This window comes from Crassostrea angulata, chromosome 8, assembly GCF_025612915.1.
Source record: "Crassostrea angulata isolate pt1a10 chromosome 8, ASM2561291v2, whole genome shotgun sequence".
Classification (NCBI taxonomy): Eukaryota; Metazoa; Mollusca; class Bivalvia; order Ostreida; family Ostreidae; genus Magallana; species Magallana angulata.
The window spans coordinates 13,967,376-13,990,711 of NC_069118.1; the positions used below are offsets into that span (position 1 = coordinate 13,967,376).

Sequence of the window (23,336 nt, forward strand, 5' to 3'; positions counted from 1 at the left end):
ATCAGACCCATAAAAACAACAATGTCTGCGCCCATATCACATGCATGAGAAACATTTTCATTTAGTGACAACAGTCTAAATGGAGGATTGTCCGTGCAAAAGGTTAGCTTACTTTTTTACACAATGCAATTTTTGATTGTCAATAATGTCTGTGATATATATTCACCGCATTCATCCTATTTTTGTTCTCCAGAAGTTCAAGTTCTCTTCAGGAATGAAATTACTTACAGGTGTTTACATGTACATCTGTTCATAGAACAGTACTATATGTTGCTTGTTGGTGAATGTACCAGTTGTTATATGTACTTTTTTTTCCATTTCCCCTATCGTTATGCCACTTCTGATTATGATAACGTCTTTGCTATTTTCCGTACTCAACATAGGATTATCACTCTTTGGCATGCAGTTATTGAACGTAATAATAAGATCAAGTTTTATTTAGTCTACAACACGTATAATTTACATATTGATGCAGTTTGGTTACTTTTAATTATCAAGTAAACTACAGGAGTCTGAAGTTAAATCAATAATGGAGCCATAATAGTCAGTATTACATCCTCTAATAAATAAATACCTGCTTTTTTTTTTTAAACTAGAGGATGTAATCTTTTTTTAGCTCTTTTATTTTATTGATAAAACATCAAACTCCAGAGTAAACACACATTGAGTTAGCATTGAGCTACAAGTATATATCAAGCTCATCAACTAACCAGCAAACTATTCAAGGACAGTCAGTTACCGTACTTTTCCATTGACACTAAATATTGTGAGATTACATAAAGTTACCCATTCCCCCACCCCCCACCCCCCCCCCCCCCACCCCCCAAGTGTGATCATTTGCATCATTGTGCATATCTATATATTTTCTGCTATGATTTTTATAATTATGAGGTCTAGGCAAGTTTTGCACCAAATGTTAATATACATGCATACAGAAATATTGATATTACATGTTTGTATACATAGACAAATGGATATTACTTGTCGCTTTATACACAAAAATATTGGATATTTCCTGTCTGTTTACACATACAAAAGTATATTACTTTTGTACACACAGAAATATGAATAACACTTATCAAAGTCCATAAGCACATACAGATAAGATTGTTATACCCCTTAAGTTTTTATAACAAAAATCTAACCAAAAGAATATTAATTCAACCAGTCCAACAAAGAACCTGGGAGAATAAGCAGAAGAATATGCCCACAAGTGGCCACAACCCTATCACTAGTATGTTTCAAATGACAATCATGCATTTAGTATAATATGTGTATTAACTTCAGATATTTTTATTCCTGTGCTTACATATCTCCATAGAATTTGTGTGTGTGTGTGTGTACATAGAATAAAGAATTCCAATCTTTTGTCTTTAAGTCCAAAATTTGTACCCCGGCCTTCATAAAAGTAACATGTTTATTTTAAAAAATAAAACTAAAGATAACTTATTTAGCAGTTAACTAAAAAACTCTAAAATGATTTAAGTACATGTGTTTAATTCATAATAACGCAATTTCTACTTTCTCTATGTCAAATTAGTTTTTCCAATTTAAACAAAGTATAAAACAAATATATAAAAAATATTTATAATACCATTCATTGAAATCGAATGCCTACTTCACTATACTTACATTTAAGAGCTCCTCGCTAACAGCTACACCACGAAAACACATGTTTTAAACCATTTAAATAATGAACTCAATTTAGTATTGCGCAAACATAATTCAGTCTTGGCCATTTGATGATCATCTTGAAAATTGGGAGAAAACTTGCTTTTTACCATAGAGTGGGTCTTGGTACCATTTTTTTGAAATTCGAAAAAGATAGACATTTACATGTTTTATCAGTGTACATTCTTTTAAAAAATGGTATGATGACCCACTCTTTAAAAAAAAAATATACTCTAAACATCCAATTTCAATAGCATTTTGCTGCTCAGTTAGCATATACATATTTTGATGTCTTAATATCAATCAAATTTGAATCAATTTTTGAAGGGTTTAGCAATACTGAATGCAAATGATTACATATGCTTAATAAATGTAACAAAAGTAATAATTGTAATTGTAATAAAAAAAGTTATGGATTTTTCAAATGTACTGAAGTGGTCTTATGCCTTGGCTTATTCCCCTACATTATATAAATAGTGCCTGTTTGGTAGGGTAACTGTTGAAATTGACACCCCGAGAAAACCATTGTCAACCGACGTGAAGCAGAGGTTGACAATGGTTTTCGAGGGCTGTCAATTTCAACAGTTTTCCTCCCAAACAGGCACTATTTCTTTTATTATACTGAATGTCTTAATTTTAAAGAAAATTTTACTGCTTTTATTTAGAAATATTTGCATATCGATTGTTCTTTCCCACTGTAAGTCCATACGGAGGAACTGCAATTATTTTTCTATAATGAATAGCAACTGCTCTGCTGGCATATTTTCCATGATGGGCTAGCGCGCATCATGGAATATGCCAACAGAGCAATTGCTATTCATAACGCCATGTACACTAAATAACTTTGTTTATTTCTTAAATGAAGTGAATTCTACGGCGAACCATACGCGCATAATTTACGCGCATGAAACAATTCGTTGTGTTACCCGTTGCTAAGTTTGTTGCTAACGCTGAGGGTAATAGAGCGGATTACCAACTGCATCTAAACCAATCAGATTTCAGTATTTAACATAAAAGTATAATAATCTTTAATGTTGTCTGCTCTGTTGGTCCAACATAATAATTGTTACACCTTTACGAAATGGAAATAGCTGAAGAACTGTGAGACATAAATGGCTGATTGCTACCTGAAATTATTGGGAAGATTGCATCTGTAGTGAAAGGTATAACAAAACAGTTGTTGAATGGGATTTGGGCAACAAATAAATTTTGGACCTTTACACAGAAATTTTACCCTCCACATTGGGCAACACTGGTTTCTTCAGGTCAAACTAATCATTTTATACCAAGTCAATAACTGTACAATATTACATATATGACAATGGCTCAACACACACAGATACAATGTATATGAATATTACCTGATAGAATCTATAATTTATATACTTACAGATATTTGGGAATAACATTTGTAATAGAATAGGATGAATGACCACAAGTAGCCTTAAATATTGGTGACCCTTCAGTCCAAAACCTAATGCTCTACCAACTGAGCTAAAGGGTTAACCCACTAGCTAGTGCTAGTAGGAGCTTGGCAATACAGAGCTTATCCACACTCTCACACATTCTTTTTTACTTGCAATACTTACAAAAAATATGTTGAATCTTATTTGGTGTCCTTTGAGAACATGATGTTATAACCCTCTGTACAAGGTACTTTTTAATGCCCTCATTTTATGTTCCCTTGATCGCACTGACAGATCTTTATTTTTACCTTGACAAGTACTAAATTAGCCCCAAAGTACTTGTGTAAAGAGTTATGTCATACCATTTTAAATTTCCCCACTTTGAATTCACTTACTATCAAGGCTAAAATATGAAAATCAGAGAAATCCTTGCAATTGCATGCTATAGTACATGTACATAAATCAAGTTATTCAAAAACAAACATAACAGCTATCAATGCAATATTTTTCCAAAAAGAAAAATAATCTAATATCAACAACATTAATTGTTTATTGTGTGTTTGTTTCCATTCGAAATCAACCTATCAGGGTTAGAAGTTAGCTATAATTTCTCTAGCAGAGAGCTGTATACCAGATTTGAAATAAAATGGACAAGAAGTTTATTAGAGGAATGACTGTGAGGGAGATCAGGGGACATAACTCTATTCTATTGGTGAATGATTGGAATGTTTTTTTGTAATCTACAGTTTGTTGGAGTACTGAGGTGCCCAGCGACACAGATTCTACTGTAGTTATATGATAAATGTCAATTCATGTCAATACTGTTGTATGTTATCATAATGGTGGCTTATTCCAAGTCCGGAATCCCAAACCGGCGTGGGAAAATATTAGATTATAGGTCGACAAATACGTGTTGGTTTTCTCAGAATCTTAATTCCTGGTGGAAAATTGATTCCATAAAATTGTATTAGTTTCCGTTTAAGTTGCAATATTGCAAATGTAGGGTCATTAAAACTCGGTAAAATTCAATCTACGACAAATCCAAACGCCGATGTTGTGCATGATGTACGCTAAACTAGTATAAATGTTCGACTGGGTCAGAAGACATGGTCTACTCCTTGTTGTATAGCAGTTATTAATGGCTCTGTATCAACATAAGGCAGGGGCGATGGGGATAACGCAAACAAATTCAAACCAATTTATGAGAGTGGACAATTTTTCTATATAGAGATTGCGTGAGAAGGAAGAGGGAGCTTATTGTGTAGTTTGGGTTGGGGGTTAAATAATTTAGTAAGTGCTGCGTGATTTTGGTGGATTGATTTAAAAGCACGCGTATAATTATATATGTGTATCGTGTCATGTCAATAGCGCAGTGAATGCTATTGACAATATCAATTAACGCACGTCAAATTAAACGCAGGCGAGTAGAGGGGATTAAAGATGTCTTGCGTCTGGACCCAATATAGGCGGTACTGGATAGAGAGAGAAAAATAAATGTATAACATCTTGTGAAATAGATACAAAGTTTGAAAAATGGATAGAATTAGAGCAAAGCACCATCGCCGGATGAAGAAGTTAATTTTTGGTTCTTTGGCGTGTGATCAGAACTTACGGGGGGAAAAAAACTCTTGCTAATCTTCAACTCGTGTCAGATGCTTAAAAAACGCAGCCATGCTCACTTGTTTGACGTTTAAAACGTTTTAACCGATGTTGTTGAATTTATTTGTGTTAGATAAGCATTCTAATGTAAACAATAAGAATCAGTAGATTCACTCGCAATAGCGGAACGGACTTGATCAAAACACGTGTGCATTATTCAGACCATTTCAAGGAGTAGCAAAGGGAAGTAAACGGGATAAAAAAAAAAAGCAACAATGGACTTGTTTAATTTTGTGTATAAATATTTCAGGAAAAAGTTGGACGATGATACCGAGAATTCGAGGACTATGTCAAGCAATGGCGAAGAGCAAGAAATAAAAGCAGGGAGTCAGGACAAGGAATATTTCCAGTGAGTCACAATATTTTGTTTTTGTCTCGTACGTTTTAATGCTGTTTTTGTTGTCATGTAAATGAAAAACGTGTGCGTTGCATCGTGGTGTGTTATGTTAGCAGTACTTTGACGTGTTCGCAATTTAAGACACGTTTATGATAAATCAACACTAGAAGTATCGTAGGTCTTGAATTGTAGAAATATTGTGGATTTTGAATTTACTGGGTGTAACTATTGAAATTCCAAGTTGTTAAATTATAAGTTTGTAAACTTTATAAACCCTCCCGCTATATTTAACATGTACAAATATCACAGTAGTCTGTACCCACCCCTGGAGAATTCTGGGTGGAAATGAAATATCGTTGCGAACCACAAAAAAATACAAATATTAAAAATTATTTGTGACTTGGTCGTAGAAGTTGACTTTTTTTTTGCCATCTTAAAATGCATATTTGAACACGCATATTATCGGAAACCCTTTCTGCATCTTGATATCTAGAATCTATGCACTGAGGCAGGGCATTTTTATACTTACCGTGTCGCTATATTTTTTGGTAATTTGCAAGAACTGTTTATACATGGCAGGCTTAATTTGAAAAAAAACCAGATGACACGGTGGGAGCTAGTTGTGTATAGGGTACCATATCTGTGAGGTGGTACACAGATTACCTCCCCTGGTAGCTACGTCATCGATATCCAGTAAATCTTTAGACGATATTTCATTTATTCCTCAGTACAGTGTATCTCTATTCACAGTGGGCATATCACGAGAAATTTACGTGTATCGTTTCACATCAAACGATTCCTGGAAGACTTTTGCGAGACATATGGACTACTATTAAATGTATAGTGTTCGGAGTTTTCATTATTTGTATGACCTTACTACACAACATAAGTATTTCAGGTCACATTTTAGCCTTTCGCTTTTCTCCCAGTGTTCTTTTTTTAACACTTAAAGTTAATTGTAAAAAAAAAAAGAATCTGCATCCTCAGACATCTCGTCTCCGATAAAGCATTGTTCTTGCTGCAGATAATGGATTGTACGGGCATTTCTGATTGTTAGGAGTTTCATTAAATCTTACCATGTAATGCTGATTACAGCGAATCAGTCAGTGAGGCTGATAATTCGAGACAAATGAAGATGGATGACGAAATATCGTTACTATATATTGATATCTGCAGCTAATCGCGCCAAAGCTTGCCCTGTAGTAACACATCTCGCTGATCTGCATTGGAAATAAATTTGAAGGAAATATAGAAGTATGTATGTTGTATTCAGTCTGTTGAATATTCACTTGTAAAATGTCAAGATAAGATGAAAGGGAACAGTTTTGATCTATGAAAAATTGATGTCTTTGGATTGAGTTTGATCCGACCATCCACGTTAATTCCAGATGTTTTTATTTGTAATCTATACTGATAACGTATAGATGGTAAGGACCAACCTCTGTTTCATCTCTACCAAACAAACCATTTGTATGACTCGTAAATCACTGAGGTCGGTTTATATAAGAGCTTGGAGATGTACAGAATTACGCAATATTCTTACATCTGAAGTGAGAAAATCGACACTACCAGTCGGCTGAAATATTTCAAACTTTGGGATAAATGACTTAATCTGGTTTTCTTCTTTAATTCCACACCAATGCTACTGTACTTCATCTCGAGATTGAAAATTACTTCCAACACAATGGGGAACTTCAATGAACTTTAGGAGATTTGTTTTCTAGAAAAATATTTGAAGTTATAGTTTTAAAGTCGCATTTTTGCATTCTTTATAGCTAATATCAGTTTGGGAGACAATCTTTTTTTTTTTTTTTAGATATTTATTGTTTGATTTTTAAAAATAATTTTGCCTATTAGATAGAAAATTGTAAATTCAAAGGTATAGAAACTTGAAAATGGAAGTAAATTTACATCTAACATCTGTTTTATTCCTGTATTATTTTTTCCCGTATTTTTTCAGGAGTTACGCTGATGTGGGGATTCACGAAGAGATGTTGAATGACGTCGTCAGGACGAACGCCTACAGGTTGGATTCATGATATCCCATCATCCCTCTAACCTGTTTACAGATAGGACTCATTATATCCCATATTCTTTCTAATACGTCTACAGGAGGGACTCGTTATATCCCATCATCCCTCTAACCTGCCTACAGGTTGGACACTATATCCCATCATCCCTCAAACCTGCCCTCAGGTGGGACTTGTTAATCCCATCATTCCTCTAACCTGCCTACAGGTGGAATTTATTATATCCCATCATCCCTTCAACCTGCCTACAGCTGGGATTTATTATATCCCATCACCCCTCTAACTTGGTTACAAGCGGGATTTATTATATCCCATCATCCCTTTAACCTGCTTACAGGTGGGATTTATTATATCCCATCTTCACTCTAACCTGGTTACAAGTGGGATTAATTATATCCCATCATCCCTTTAACCTGCTTACAGGTGGGATTTATTATATCCCATCTTCACTCTAACCTGGTTACAGGTGGGATTTATTGTATCCCATCATCCCTTTAACCTGCTTACAGGTGGGATTTATTATATCCAATCACCCCTCTAACCTGGTTACAAGTGGGATTTATTATATCCAATCATCACTCTAACCTGCTCACAGGTGGGACTCATTATATCTCATCATCTCTTTAACCTACCTACAGGACGGTTAGACTCCATATCCCATCTTCCCTCAAACCTGCCTACAGGTGGGATTTATTATATCCCATCATCCCTCCAACCTGCCCTCAGGTATGATACATCAAATTCCATCATTCCTCTGACCCGCCTACAAGTATGACTCGTTATATTCCATTATCCCTTCAACCTGCCAACAGGGTTGACCCATTAGATCCCATCATTCCTCTAACCAGCCTACAGGTTGGACTCTATATCCCATCATCCGTCAAACCTGTCTTCAGATGGGACTCGTTATATCCCTCAATCATGTCTACAGGGGTGACTCATTATATCCCCTCTTTCCTTTAGCCTGTCTACAGGTGGGACTTATAATGTCTTATCATCCTTCTAACCTGCCTACGAGTGGGACTCATTAAATCCAATCTTCCCTTTAACTTGCCTACTGGTAGGACTCCTTATATCCCATGCATCATCCCTCTTACCCATCTAAATGTCAAACTCCTTATATCCCATCATTGCTTTAACTTGCCTTCAGGTATGACTCGTTATATCCCATCATTCCTCTAACCCGCCTACAGGTGGGACTCGTTATATCCCATCATTCCTCTAACCCGCCTACAGGTGGGACTCGTTATATCCCATCATTCCTCTAACCTGCTTACAGGTATGACTCGTTATATCCCATCATTCCTCTAACCTGCTTACAGGTGGGACTCGTTATATCCCATCATTCCTCTAACCTGCTTACAGGTGGGACTCGTTATATCCCATCATTCCTCTAACCCGCCTACAGGTGGGACTCGTTATATCCCATCATTCCTCTAACCTGCTTACAGGTGGGACTCGTTATATCCCATCATTCCTCTAACCTGACTACAGGTATGACTCGCGGTATCCCATAATTCCTCTAACCTGCTTACAGGTGGGACTCGTTATATCCCATCATTCCTCTAAACTGCCTACAGGTGGTAAAGGGATGCATTTACTAGTATGGCGTGGACATTGTATCTTTAGGGGAAAATGAGTCCATTCCCACCCTTCCCCTTAAAAAAAACTCCAGCAACTGCCAGAATACAAGTATTACTAAATATATATCTCTTCTTACCAAAATTAAGTGCGGGTCCCGCGGGCCATGTTTCTCCAGGGGGAGGGGTTCCAAGGTCATTTTCTAGTTTCTACATATAAATATATACTTATTCATAAATTTTGAAAAGTCATGAAGGTCCGGACCCCCCCCCCCCCCCCTTTTCCCAGGTTTAGATCAATTTAGCTAATATATTAAAGTAAGTCAATGTACCATATTACACGTGTAATATTGTAATAAAAAGGAGAGAATAGGCTTATTCATACACAACTTGAAAGTATTGATATTCTCTCAATATTAGTAATTGGACATTTTAATGAAGATAAACGATTGTTTTGTTATAAGCGCTCTCGATTTTACTACACAAACAAAAAGTGTTCCTACACACAACGAAATCCAACCGTCTCATTTCGAAATGAAAACTTCCGCGGCGTAATATTGATTAGATAATATCAGGGTTTTATATAAAAAATGAATCAGATAATAATTATTTGTTTTTATCCAAAAATCGCTTAAGAACTGGCTGTCACGATCTCGTACAAACAATTGAGAGCGCGCGGCCGGTAGTGATTAGTTATATCGCAGCCTCCGCGTGTTTACTCAAGACCGTTTGGCGGGAAGCAGCCACGTGCCAAAACCAGATCCCAAACGCTAACGAGATCTGATCTCCGCGGCAATAAACGATTTGTCTTAAAGATGCTTGAGCCAATATTTATGTCACGGTTGTACTGATTTTGACAGATATGCCATATTGAAGAATTACGAGAAGATCCGCGGGAAAGTGGTGGCGGATGTTGGGGCGGGGACGGGAATACTGAGCGTGTTCTGTGTACAGGCTGGCGCCAAGAAAGGTGACGTCACTCCTGCCTTTATTCACCAGCATTGTTCATGACTAGTGAGGAAACAAAATATTTCTTCAGATATTTTGTTTGTTCAAATAATATAGTTGATATTCGCTGCAGGTCTGTAGTTCAAGATTAAAAAAGAAAAATGAATGGAGGTCGTCAATTCAATTTTTTTTTAGACCGGGAGCTACAGACCTGCAGCTAAGTTGATATATATTGTACCGTATATTCAATTTACATGTATTAATATTAACGCATACTAAAGAAGTGAACTTTAATTAGTGTGTCGCTCTGTGGGTGTTTGTTAGTGATCAGCCTGTACGTCCGTTCGTCAGTCCTTCCAATATCACTTGTCAGAGGCTCAATTTCTCTTCCCTTAGCCAATAGGTTTGATTTTCACCTGAAAAAGTCTAAACTGTAAGCAAAAAGTCAAAATCAACGCCAGGAGATCGCTTGGTAAAATTCTTGCATATCTTCTCTTCCCTTTGTATTATCTGGTTTAAACATAAACCGAAGTGTGGTGCGTCCGAATTATACCCAAAAAGCGGCTAAGTGTAAAGACTATATAATGACCTTAAACCGCCTTTCTAGGTCCAAGGCCAAGTTCGTCTCAGATTGCTATCAAAAAAAAAAATATTCATTTTCTATATCACATTTTGTTCTTTTATTGGAACTTGTCTTTGCTGGCCTCTACATTTACCTGACCCAAAGATTGCTCAAGGATAAAGGATTTGAATCTTGTGACCTTTGCAATTAAAAAAAAATTGTTTTCTCGACCTTGAGCCATATAGGTACTTCACCTTAAGATTGTTTTTAAAAAAAACTTGTGAGTTAAAGGTCAAATTGAAACCTAAGTAAAATCCTTGCTTATTTTTACTTCCCTGTGTCATATCTGGCTCACGCAGTCAAAGAGTACAGATGAACATAGTATGTGCAATGAACATTAACTAATGGAAAGTTACGATCAAAGCTCATTCCTTTGTAACGTCCTTGCATCCTAATATCATACTGTGTGCGTTTTTATGTTTTACAGTACATGTATGTAATTATACAATTTTTTGACAGTGTATGCGATAGAGGGAAGTGCTCTCGCTAAACAGACCAGATTGGTAGTTGAAGAAAACAAGATGGCGGATAGAATCACAGTACTGCAGGGTAGAGCTGAGGTATGGTAGAAAATAATTAACAATGAATAACTTTATCTAATAGGTATTTATTTCTCCACTCCCTTCAATACTTTAATGGATACACAGCTACATGTAAATGTACCTCGCTTTAAAAAAGCATCACAAGAACAGTAATTGATATTTGCCCACGTTTTTGCGCATTCTAGTATAATATAATGTATTTATGATTTTCTATGATTTTTTTTACATCATTTTCCAAATTGAACACAATAATCAAAATACAAATGAAAATGAAAATATTTAGATTTTTTAAGAAAATTTTTTATCTTTCAAACGATCTATACTTCCGTTGTACGGTATGGGAGTGTTGTCATTGTGCTTTTATGACGTTATGATGAAATGTTTTGTAGGGTACGTTATAAGAAATAGCATGAAAGAAAAAGTAAAAATCGTACACCGTTAAAATTTTATGCACAGAATGATGCTATCATCAAGGACATTTTCCTTATTTTTTGAATGAATCCATTATACCAATATTCATTCGTAATGCTCCAAATATATAGCAAAATTTGGTGCATTTTAACATTTTGAGATGACCCCAACTAAAAACCAGACGTTAGAATTTAGTATCTTTACATAAAAGGTAGGAAATGATATTACAAATCATTGTTAACGATTTGAGAAAAAACGCTTTGTAGTAGTTTTTCAGTCTGCTTCGAAGTGCGGAAAACAACAGTTTCTTATATATTCCTATTGTAAATGTACCTCTATTTTGAAATGGTCCCTAAAAAGAACCTGATTGTCAATTTTTTTTAAACTTTGCAAATTAACTAGAATTGGTTTAATTGACATATATGGTTAAAAAATGAAGAGTTTTGCTAATGTAGTTTTTCCGCAAAAAAACCAAATACGCCTCCCTATTAAGTTGAATTTTTTTTTGGCCGCTTGACTTTACGAAATCATGAAATTCAATTCACGGTAATGATAACAATATAAGTACTATAACTCGCTGGGAAATTTTAGATGAATTTCATGTGAGGCGTCACTCTTTGCGTAGATACATGTATAAACTTTTTTCAAAATTTGTGTTTTGTACTTGCAGGATGTCAAATTGCCAGAAAAAGTGGATGTCATTGTGAGCGAATGGATGGTTTGTATAAATTTATAACTGTTATACTGGTGTGAATCACAAAGGGGGGGGGGGGGGGCAAAAAACTTAAGACTTGGAACACAGCTGTTCCTCAATTTATTGTGACAATCATTCGGTACTGATGAAGATAAAATAGTCGTCACTTAATTTTTCTTCTAAATGACAAAATAATTCGGTATTGCGTTTTGGCAATGAGACTTACGACTTTCATTGATGACAAGTAAATGACGTATTTTATTTTCAATACTCTAAATCATTTGTACGGTAACTTTCTTCGTGATTTTTCTACAACTGCCTAAAAAGCGTCTTTTATTCTCTTAAATAATTTTTGACTTAATTAAATGTGGGTTGTCGGGAAATAAATGTAAATTGAGTGTGTATGTTATTGGGTTTACATTACTCTGTTTATTAAAAAAAAATGAAGGTGAATAAATCATTTCTTGTTTTATTACAGGGCTATGCGTTGTTTTATGAATCCATGTTGCCATCTGTTCTACATATAAGAGACCGCTGGATGAAGAAAGTACGACTGAAAGACCTTAAAAAATCGGATACTGTTGAATCTTTAGAATTCATGGTGGCTCAATTTTCGTGGTATTCGTGAGAAGCCACGAATCTATATCCTCGACGAAAAAAAACTTGAAAGAATTAGTTATCTTACTTAAACTGAAAACCGACACATCCACGAAATTACATCCCCACAAATAAACAAAAAACCCACAATCCACGAAAACTGGCCCCCACGAATTCAAATGATTCCACAGTAAACATCATTTTACTTATTGCTATGATTTGCATAATTTATATGCCTTTTTTATCTCTTTATGAAATTTAGGAAATATGCTTTATATATACAAAATATGTATCACACTTTTTCTTTGAAGTCAATATTTCTGTGTGCTGTACAACATTTTTTCTATTTCAGGACGGTGTCATTCTCCCGTCGTCAGCATCTCTGTATATTGCCCCGTTTTCAGACGACGAAATTTCAGAAAGGTGAACAGAAACACTGTTATTGCCCCATTGATCATTCAGATTAATAGCACGCCTGATTGGCCAGATATTAATTCGCTCTCATCTTATTGGTCAAATAGAAAGAACATTTTGATTGGTTAGCTGACTAATCACACACACAATAATTGGCATGAAGAATTATTTAATGATGGGTATTGATTGAATTTTGATGATGTAAATTTGTTCAGAGGATATGTAGAAATCAAGGTTTCTGGGCAAGTATCATCAAAGTATTCGGTATAAAATGGTAAAACATGATGAAAACGTGTTCAGCTTTTGAAACAGAATAGACAATATCTGTAAAATTACTGTGTTATATGCAATATGATGTTGGTACAATTAAATTTGTTTGCTTCTTGTTTTTGTGTAAGATTGGAAACATGGAGTGCCATAAAAGAAAAGTATAAGGTGTCCATGGAGTGTATGAAAACATACGCAAAACAGAGCTTGTCATGTGAGTTTCTTCATTGCTTGGGTTTTTTTGTTCATGGTATCAGCAAACCAGTAGTTTTCAATGGAATAGATACGTTTCTTTCTTGGTTGTATTTATTTTAAAATCTGTGAATATCTGTGTATTTATCACATTTACATGAAAACATGATTTTATATTTTAATGCAATTTTTATTGGAAATCATATTTATAATACAGTAGTATTCTAATAGTAATAGTGGTGAGAAAACGACTCTTCTGATTGGTCGAAAAACTGTTTATACATATGTTAATAATAAATTCTCCTTAGATTGCTATATAAAGTATATTTAAGTCTGTGTGGACAATAGTAAAGATCCGACATTAATCAGTTGTTGTTTTCATTATGGTCCTTAACGGTACTCCTCCCGATAATTGTAGATGGCGCCCATGTCCGGTGCATCTGTCCTGAGGATGTCATTGCCCATGCGTGTCAGTTAGTGAACTTTGACCTCAGTAAAGTGACCGTCCAGGAGGTCACGGACATCCAGGTCTCTCATTTTAGTTTCAGTTGCAAATGAAAACTGTTTAGGTTATCTTTATACTCTCAACTTCAACGGAGAGGAAACCCCGAAGAAAAAAATGATCCAATAATGATATTTTCCTTCCAATTTCAGCATAAACTCTTTTCTATCGCAATTGTTTGTAGATACATTATTTTTCAATTTTACAAGATTTGTCTAATATTAATTTGTAATTTTATTACGAGGTTACTGTGAAGGAACCTATTGATTCAAAGCCAAATGTAAAAAGTTAATTTATTCTTTTTCAAAGGCTAAAAATTGTGTATCAAAGTTTTATATATGTATATTTATATCTTATCTGTAAAAAAAAACTCGAAGAAATCAACGATCGTCATTTTGGCTATAATAATACGTATTTTGAATGTGTCGTAGATTGGCCGGCAGTATCTCGGTTAAAATGTCTGCTCTTTTCTTATGCAGAGGAATTTCGAGCTGACCTGTTTCGGCTCCTCGGTCCTCCATGGATTTGTCCTTTGGTTCACCGTCTCGTTTCCAGAGAACGTCATTCTCTCTACCTCACCATATTCACAGCAAGTCTTTCTTACTCTCGGTATTAACAAGGCTATATAGACGTTTTGTACACTCGTCATTCTTTCAACCAAGGGAGTGTTTGAATAATTTCAACTTCATGTGAAATTAAATCAATGATTAACAAAACGCATGTGATTATTTAAAGGGAATTTCGAAAATGGGTTAAAAAAAAGCAAGAAGGTTAAAAACGCTTTACTTACATAACGTAATTTTCATTTACAGAAGTACACATTGGGGACAGACATTGTTTTATAATGAAGAAGAGTGTGACGTCAGACAGGATACACAGATACAAGGAACGATAACTATGAAGCCAAATAAAGCCAAACCCAGGTACAAATTTTCTTCTCACAATTAAATGTATTAAAATTTGGTGATTTTTTAGATACCCTCTAAACTAACTCTAACTATCCTCATAATAAAGAAAATCACTCTAGTATTTTCGTAACCTTTTAATATAGTACTTATTTATGAAAATGTACAAATGGAATAAAACATTAGGTTGTATTACAAACTCTGTTAATATTAAGTACAATTAAAAAACAATATTTTCTTTTTTCAGATTCCTCGATGTTAACATCGGTTTTCAAATCGATAAACACAACATTCAACAAAAATCTTATTACATGAGTGACAATATAACGTGATGATTATTGATATTATATGTTTCTATACGTTATAAAAATACATTCATTGTTGACAATAACACTTCAAGCTTTTGACAGACAATGGCTTGTTTTGACAGCATGTATCAGTTTTATACAAACAATGCTTTGTATATAAAGAACTATACCTTTCATTGGCTTACGTTGAGAAAAAGTTATTTGTTTTAAAGATTACCTTTCCTTCTTTTTAATAAGGATCAAGTGTTTATACACATTTTTTGAAATCTGAAATATAAATGGATTTCTCAAGCCAACACGGGAAGGCTTAGAAAAATAAGTGTATAAACATCTGCTAAAAATAAGTATACACCTGTAAGTTGTGAAAGTAATTACTGAATTGAAATTTTGCTCATTTTAAGTAACTTTATTTCAGAAAAAGTGAAAAGTTGTTTATATGACATATTAAAAGAGACGACTGAGCTCTGCTTTGATGTACACACTGTTTTTTGTAATGGACAATCTTAATAATCACAAAAGTTTAAACGATAAGTTTTAATATGGACACTGCACATGTTTTCTTTTATCATTTGGGCTTATTGTTCACGCGACCGTTTTGCTGTTCTTAACAATTGACGGCCACGGAGCGAATATATGTTGTCATCTAAAAATTAAAATTTAAGAATTTTTCCTGAGCACAACACAAACTCGTGTTGTGCTATGATAACGGGTACTGCATTAATTATATTACCAAAAATGTCATAGACACGAATAAAACTCCAGAGAAAACTCGGGACAGTCTGCAAACTTCGCCGGAGCTTGCCCCAGGTTTGTCCTCTACATTTTTCAAGGTGGTGGCTGGCGGTGTTGGTTCTGGTGTTGCAAATCCTGGATTGAACGTTTGTGGCTCAAGACTGCTTGGCGGCGGAGGTGGTGCCTCTGTGGTGCTCGGTATCAGGAGATGGCCGGTTGGCCATTGCGGCATTGTAGTTGTTTCTTCAGGGCCTGAAAATAAATAATTGTAGATGTATACTGTTATCTGATTAAAATATAAAAATTAATAATCTCTCTAATTTAATATGATACACCATAATACCTTTACAATTATAATCTGATTGGTTTAACTTACTTTTTAAATTATTTTTTTTTGGCGATGTCTAATGCAAATTTTACGGGCTTCCGTGTTGCTAGGATATAAACTTTTCATAGTTGCTTATCACATTTCTAAAAGTTGCTACCTGTACACGTGCCTTCTTGTCAGATATTAGTATATCCGTATGGACATGCTAGACTTGTCAGCGCATCCAGGTGTCCGGTCGTTCAGCCGACTTTCCCTGATAGTATCCGGACGTACCCGAATTCTAATGGGCTTACCCGAGTTGTTTCCGGAATTAACCGAGTTTTAGGTAGCAAGGGACAGTTTCGAATAAAGTACCCGTCAATATTTTTGTAAAATTGAGAGTTGCTGTACTTGAAGGCTTATGAGTGTTGCTAAAATTCATGAAATGATTTTTAATGATTATCATTAGTTAGAGGGGTGTCTCTTGTTGAAATTGATATGCAATATGTAGGCCCCTTATGTTAGGTACATGAGAATCAGAAGTAAAATGCGAAACCTGCGGCTATGACTGTTGTGCTGACTTTACACAGTGAAATTGCAAGTTACAGACGGGAGGTAAAATAACACGAAAAGTAGGTGGATGGGACATTGTAAACTATACACTGGTAAGTTTCTGACATGTGATAGTGCAACATGCACGCGGTACGGAAGGTCAACCCTCTGCAGGGAATTAGCTGGGGGAGGTCTAAAAAGCTGAAAAATCATGAAAAATTAGCAAAATATGAAAGGGTCAAAATCTTATAAAAACCAGTATGTAGAGAATTTTACAGGTTTTGACTAGTAATTTTCTTCAGAAATTGGTGACTGGCCTTATAAAGAGTGAATTAAAGGTATTTGTGCTGAATGGGAACTGAGGAAATTCTAGTTACAGAGTTCCGAAGACATGCATCCCTTGGCTACAATGAATTGTATCAAAAAAACTGTCCCCTGCCACCTTCAAGACTACATGGTATTTTCATATTTCTCCTTTAACTGTAATTTTGAGTGGATTTTGTACCATAAGTAATACATTTTGTGAAAATGGATGATTTTCTTGGCTATAGATGTCATTACATGATTTATTAGCTAAAATATTCAAGGGGAGTAACTCCCTCTTAAATGTGTAGAATGACCACCACTAGAGTAAATTGGCTAAGAGAGTAGGTATTTCCTATCCTGATGACAATTAATAGGCTTAAGTTAATTACTGAGATAAGAATAAATATTTTAAAACAGTTTTTATCAATTAAATCATTAAATTTATGAATTTGCAGCCATTTTGCTGTCTGATTTTATGAAATAACATTAAGCCACCTGACTTATATCACCCAATTTTTTTTAAACAGCATATTTTTATATCAAGTGAACTTTACATGTAGACAAATGCAGTTATCAAAGTATACAATATGTCAAAAAACTCAAGTTTTTGCTCCTTCCTATCAAAAAATGGTATTTTAGATGTATTTACAGAATTGAAAAAGCCACCCCCTCTTTCCAATGGACTCCATTACCATTACATGTAGGATATGTAAATGTACATTTGACCTTGAAATAACATCTGCTATGATAATTACTCTTGAAATGAATAAAAAAACAACATATTTTTTACCCTTTTATTGTATATATTCATCAAAAATGTAGAAAAACATGTAAAATTTGAACATTTTTCATGGAATTCTCATCCGTCCCCAGGTACCCGGGTGTATTTGAATTTCATTTTAATTAAACACACACATCACACTTGTAGGTCTTACTAATTTAGCAAAGTTAAAAGGAGACTAGAAACCAGAATATGTAAGATATCCACTAAATATGATTTTAGGCTTAGTTTTTCATGAAAACAAGAAATCACATGTTGGGCGACATGATTTTTTCTGAATAAAAATGCTACAAATCATCCATTTACCAAAAAAAGATCAATTTTAGATATCAGTGTTGGTTGTTTTTAAATATGTGTAAGAAATGACTCAAGGAAACTGCCAAAAGTTTCATAATATTAGGTTAAAGTGTTCAAACTAATCCTTCTTGTGAAAATCAAAAGATAGGGGGAGGGTATACATGTAGAGGGATTTCTAAGTGATGTGATGCTTTTATCATAATAATATCAATCCAATGTATGTAGTTTTGAATAAGGTTTCTTATTTAAGGAGGTTGAACAACAGTTGACCTCTAAAAGATTAGGTAAAGATGCTTTATTTATGGAGAACCCTATGAATCTGTGTTAAATAGAGGAAAGTGGAAATGGTGGGTTCACTTAAATGGCCATATTTTTCTTAAACCTCAATGGAATTGTCAAAATGAGGTGTACTTTTTCTCAGAATAGCATAAGCCTTTTAATTTTAAGACAAGATGACTTTTCAGAGAATGTTAGTGTATGTTAAAGGTAGCAAGGGACAGTTTCGAATAAAGTACCCGTCAATATTTTTGTAAAATTGAGAGTTGCTGTACTTGAAGGCTTATGAGTGTTGCTAAAATTCATGAAATGATTTTTAATGATTATCATTAGTTAGAGGGGTGTCTCTTGTTGAAATTGATATGCAATATGTAGGCCCCTTATGTTAGGTACATGAGAATCAGAAGTAAAATGCGAAACCTGCGGCTATGACTGTTGTGCTGACTTTACACAGTGAAATTGCAAGTTACAGACGGGAGGTAAAATAACACGAAAAGTAGGTGGATGGGACATTGTAAACTATACACTGGTAAGTTTCTGACATGTGATAGTGCAACATGCACGCGGTACGGAAGGTCAACCCTCTGCAGGGAATTAGCTGGGGGAGGTCTAAAAAGCTGAAAAATCATGAAAAATTAGCAAAATATGAAAGGGTCAAAATCTTATAAAAACCAGTATGTAGAGAATTTTACAGGTTTTGACTAGTAATTTTCTTCAGAAATTGGTGACTGGCCTTATAAAGAGTGAATTAAAGGTATTTGTGCTGAATGGGAACTGAGGAAATTCTAGTTACAGAGTTCCGAAGCCATGCATCCCTTGGCTACAATGAATTGTATCAAAAAAACTGTCCCCTGCCACCTTAACCATGCAGACTTGCCGAGTTGTGGCCGAACTTACTCGAGTTTTATCAGAACTTTCCCAAGTTTTAACCGGAATTACCCGGGGTACTTCTAGACTCACCCTAGATTAAACTGGACTTACCCGAGTAGTACCCGAGTGGCGGACATTGGACCCCTAGCAATGTCTTGATATTTTCTGACAACCAGGACTCGTGGTACGCCGCTATCGCCAGGGCAGCTCCCGCCTCTCCGGGACACTGGACCTCAATGAAGCCTTTCAAACAGTCAACGTAGGATTTAAAGGATCTGAAGAAAAATCATGTCGGTATCATCATATTGTACATTATTATGGATTAAATTACGGGTACTGTGTCGGTTATTTTTCAAGAGAAAGATGTGGTTTATTTTAAACAAAAATGCGCCTATTCGTGGCCATGTTAGGTTATTGAGAACAATAAGGTTACTGGACAACTTGTCTTTTTTGTTCATTTTACAATATTTTGTTGAAGCAACGTTATTATATTTAGTCCCGTTAGGCCTATATTGTCGTGTCATTTAGACTAAAATTTTCAAATTTATGGTGGAGTCATCCCTCGATTAAATGCAGGCATGTAATTATCTGGACGAAAACGGGGTATCTTTTTTTTTTTAAATACTGTAATAAAGTTGATTCAGTTTTGTATAAACTGGTGTTTATATTTGTGTTCCTCTTTAATTTTGTTATGAATGGGTTACCGTATGTGAGTGACGAGTGTCGGGTGAGTGTGCTATTTTTAGATCGAGTATTTAAAGTGACCGGTTTGGGTGTAGTGGTCAATAGAGGGTCCGGTAACGACATCAGCCGGGTGCCACGTTTTGCAGCTCCTGTTTCAAGATATGGTGAATATCTCAAGTTAGCTTAATACTAAGGAGAAAAGGGTAGCCATTGAAATTTTGGATTCTGTTAGGCGGGTACATGTTTTCCTAGCCGGTAAGGTTGTTTTGTTGTCATTTTGTACATTTCGCTGGTAATTTAGTTCTTAGTGTAATTTGTAGTATGTTTGTATGTTTATCGGGACTTTATTAGTCACAGTATGTTTTTTTCAGTGCGTAAGGGTGTTTGATACAATTACCTGAAATACAGACTGGTGTGCTAGACGGAAATTTTCCTATGGAAGGTCGTGGGGACAATTGACGAAGGTCGGGGACGCATTCTATGCTGAGTGGGGCGTGGCTTTCTATCTGGGCAGTGTCGTAGACTGGAAGCGAGAGACCTGCGAGTCCGGGGCTTTCGGTTAGGATAGCGACAAGAGGGACAGGAAATTTGACGAGGGCAGGAGCGTCTCGAGTGCATAGTGACCTTGAGTTCATTTTCAGAGAGGTTTTAAGTGTTAAAAAGCGACTGTTATTACAGGCTAATTTTCATATACATGCTTTTGAGCTGAAATTTGAAGTAATTGTAAATTCACGGTATTTTGAATTATTGAACTTTAATATTTTTTTGAGTAAATTTTTCAACAAGAGTTTTATTGGTTGAAATAACTTCTAAACAACATTTTGTAGTTTACTTCCATTTTATATCTGATACAGTGTGATTTAATCTTGAATTTAGTAGGATAGTATCAGATATTTGTTCATTTGTTTAATTGAATTATTATTCTTTTTTTTTTTTTTGTTTTGTTCGAATGAGAGTGGTGTGAAAGGGGGAGTGAGAATAATGATTTGTTTTGTTTATTAATTTTTTTTTTCAAATTAAACTTGTTTATTTTCTTTACAAAATCTTATTGTTCATTCAGCTGACAAAATCCAAAAAGAACTCATTACATATGGTGGCAGCGGTGGGATTTTGTCATTTAGGCTGAGTGATTTTTTTTTTTGTATTGAATTTTTCATGTTTGTTTGAATTGAGAAATTCATATCCGTTGTGATTGAAACATTTTTTGATTTTTGAAGAAAAGTTCAATAATTGTTTAATTTCTTATTAAAGTTTATTGCAGCTCAGTCCCACCTGAAAGAGAACTCGGTCTTTGATAGTCTGTTGGTTTTGTAGTCTAGAGTTGTACGATGTCGTTACCTGGTTGGGTTAAGAAGGCTGTAGAGGAGGGTCAAGATTTGTCTACTTGTATGGAGATGTGGAAACATGCGTGTGCAGTGGAGCGGGAAGAACGACAGGCAAGACGAGAGAAAGAGAAAGATGAGTTAGAAATGCAGAGAATAAAAATGGAGAATGATGAAAAAGAGAGAAAACGTCTGCATGATAAAGATCTGGAAGAGAAAAGGTTAGAGGTGAGAATGAAAGAGTTAGAACTACAAGAAAGAGAGATGAGAGAGCGGGAGACTAATCCAGTAGCAATGGTAGAGAGAGAAGCGAAACACGAGGTTAAGTTTATTTTACCAAAATATGTTGAAGGTGAAGATATAGATGTTTTCTTAAGATCTTTTGAGCGTTTAGCAACTCTTCACAAGTGGCAGAAAGCAGAGTGGGCTCTCAGACTGATACCACAACTGACAGGTAAGGCGTTAGATACATATGCACGGTTAGGAGAAGTTGAAGCAAATGACTACGATGTCATAAAGAATGCTATTCTGAAGCGGTACAATCTTACAGCTAGCACGTACAGAGATAAGTTCAGAGGGTGTAAGCAATTTTCCAGTGAAACTTTTAGGGAGTTTAGTAGTCGAGCTACCAATTATTTTGACCATTGGTGTCAGATGGAAAAGGTAAACAAAAATCATGATAATCTGGTAGATGTTCTGATGCGTGAACAGCTTACAAATAGTTCTTCTAGAGATCTTCAGATATGGTTGAAAGAGAGACAACCTAAGTCTGTAGAGGAGATGATAGAATTGGCAGAGGCTTACCAGAACGCACATAAAGGTAACCAGGTAATGAACAAAGGACCTGTGCCGCAGAGAGAGGTAAGAAACCAAGGTAATGGTGTTAAAAGCAATAACAATCCTATGGTCGGTCAAAACAGGGAAGAGAAAAAATGTTTTCAGTGTCGTAGAGTAGGTCACTTTATGAACAACTGTCCTCTACGGAAACAGGTACCCAAGAATTCTAGTCCTGGCTTTAATGATAAAGGTCAACCATCTCAGGGATATACTGGTAAGGATTAAGCAGGTTTGATTCATTCTCCTACTATATCGAGAAAGGGAGTGGCAGTGGAGCTTCCGGTTATAGTAGATGAGAAGAAGTCTGTCATTGAGTCAGTTATTTGTCAGAGTGGACTTAGAATCGAAACAGGTACAGTGAACGGTAAGAGTGCATCAGTACTCAGAGATACCGGGTGCACTGCGATTTTAGTATCTGACAGATTTGTTAGTGATGATGACAAGACAGGGGTGACAAGTGATGTTACCCTGGCAAACGGAAGTTCACAAAGATGTCCAGAGGTCTGGATACAGGTAGACACGCCTTATGTGAAAGGTAAGGTTGTTGCTTTGGTGATGAACTCTCCATTTGCTGATTTGATTGTTGGTAACTTTACTAGGGTAGATATTCCAGTGGAGAGATCTACAAGACCTGTTAAGCCGGATGATGAAATGTGTCAGGCAGTGGAAACTAGAGCTTCAGCAAAGAAGGTATCACAAGATAAAGATGAAGGTATTGGGGATAGATCTGTGGTACACGACATAGTCTCCAGAAATGAGTGGATAGAGGAACAAGGTAAGGATCCTAGTTTGGAACAGTGTAGAAACAAAGAAGTATCTGAAGGAACGGAGAATGGTAGAAGTTATATCATGAAGGAAAACAGAATGATGTATAGAGTATTTACGACAGTTACTGACGAGGTTCTAAAGCAAGTAATTGTACCAAATAAGTTCAGAAAGCAAATATTGTCGTTGAGTCATGATATCCCTTTAGCAGGTCACATGGGGATTAAGAAGACGAGGGAAAGAATTCTAAGGAATTTCTTTTGGCCAGGTATTTTTGAGGATACAAAAAAATACTGTCAATCTTGCCCAAAATGTCAGAAAGGAACGTCAAAGTCGAGGGTAAGTAAGGTACCTCTTGTTAAAATTCCTTCAGTTGATTATCCATTCCAGCGTGTGGCGATTGACATGGTTGGACCTTTGCCAAAAACGAAACGAGGTAATCAGTACATTTTAGTGATGTGTGATTACGCCACTAAGTATCCTGAAGCAATACCCCTCAGAAGTCAAGATTCAGAAGTTGTA

The 23,336-nt window shown here is 35.5% G+C and overlaps 2 protein-coding genes across 3 annotated transcripts in view; one reads left to right on the forward strand and one right to left on the reverse strand.

Moving 5' to 3' along the window:
- Window positions 1–15,261, forward strand: LOC128159582 (protein arginine N-methyltransferase 6-like). The gene is made up of 13 exons (XM_052822711.1): window positions 1–102; window positions 4,987–5,085; window positions 7,034–7,099; window positions 9,544–9,653; window positions 10,713–10,813; window positions 11,877–11,924; window positions 12,379–12,447; window positions 12,850–12,920; window positions 13,310–13,392; window positions 13,789–13,898; window positions 14,352–14,461; window positions 14,685–14,795; window positions 15,025–15,261. Exons 1-13 carry the CDS (start codon window positions 80–82, stop codon window positions 15,107–15,109), a joined length of 1,086 nt encoding a protein of 361 aa, XP_052678671.1. The 5' UTR covers window positions 1–79; the 3' UTR covers window positions 15,110–15,261.
- The window catches only part of LOC128159581 (uncharacterized), a 17,210-nt gene continuing 8,775 nt past the window's right edge, over window positions 14,902–23,336 (reverse strand). For both annotated transcript variants that reach the window (XM_052822709.1, XM_052822710.1), the window contains exons 9-10: window positions 19,318–19,481; window positions 14,902–16,069 (exon numbers count right to left, since the gene is read on the reverse strand). In XM_052822709.1, coding sequence (XP_052678669.1) covers window positions 15,807–16,069; window positions 19,318–19,481 — 427 coding nt within the window. In that variant the 3' untranslated portion in view covers window positions 14,902–15,806. The remainder of the gene's footprint in view (window positions 16,070–19,317; window positions 19,482–23,336) is intronic.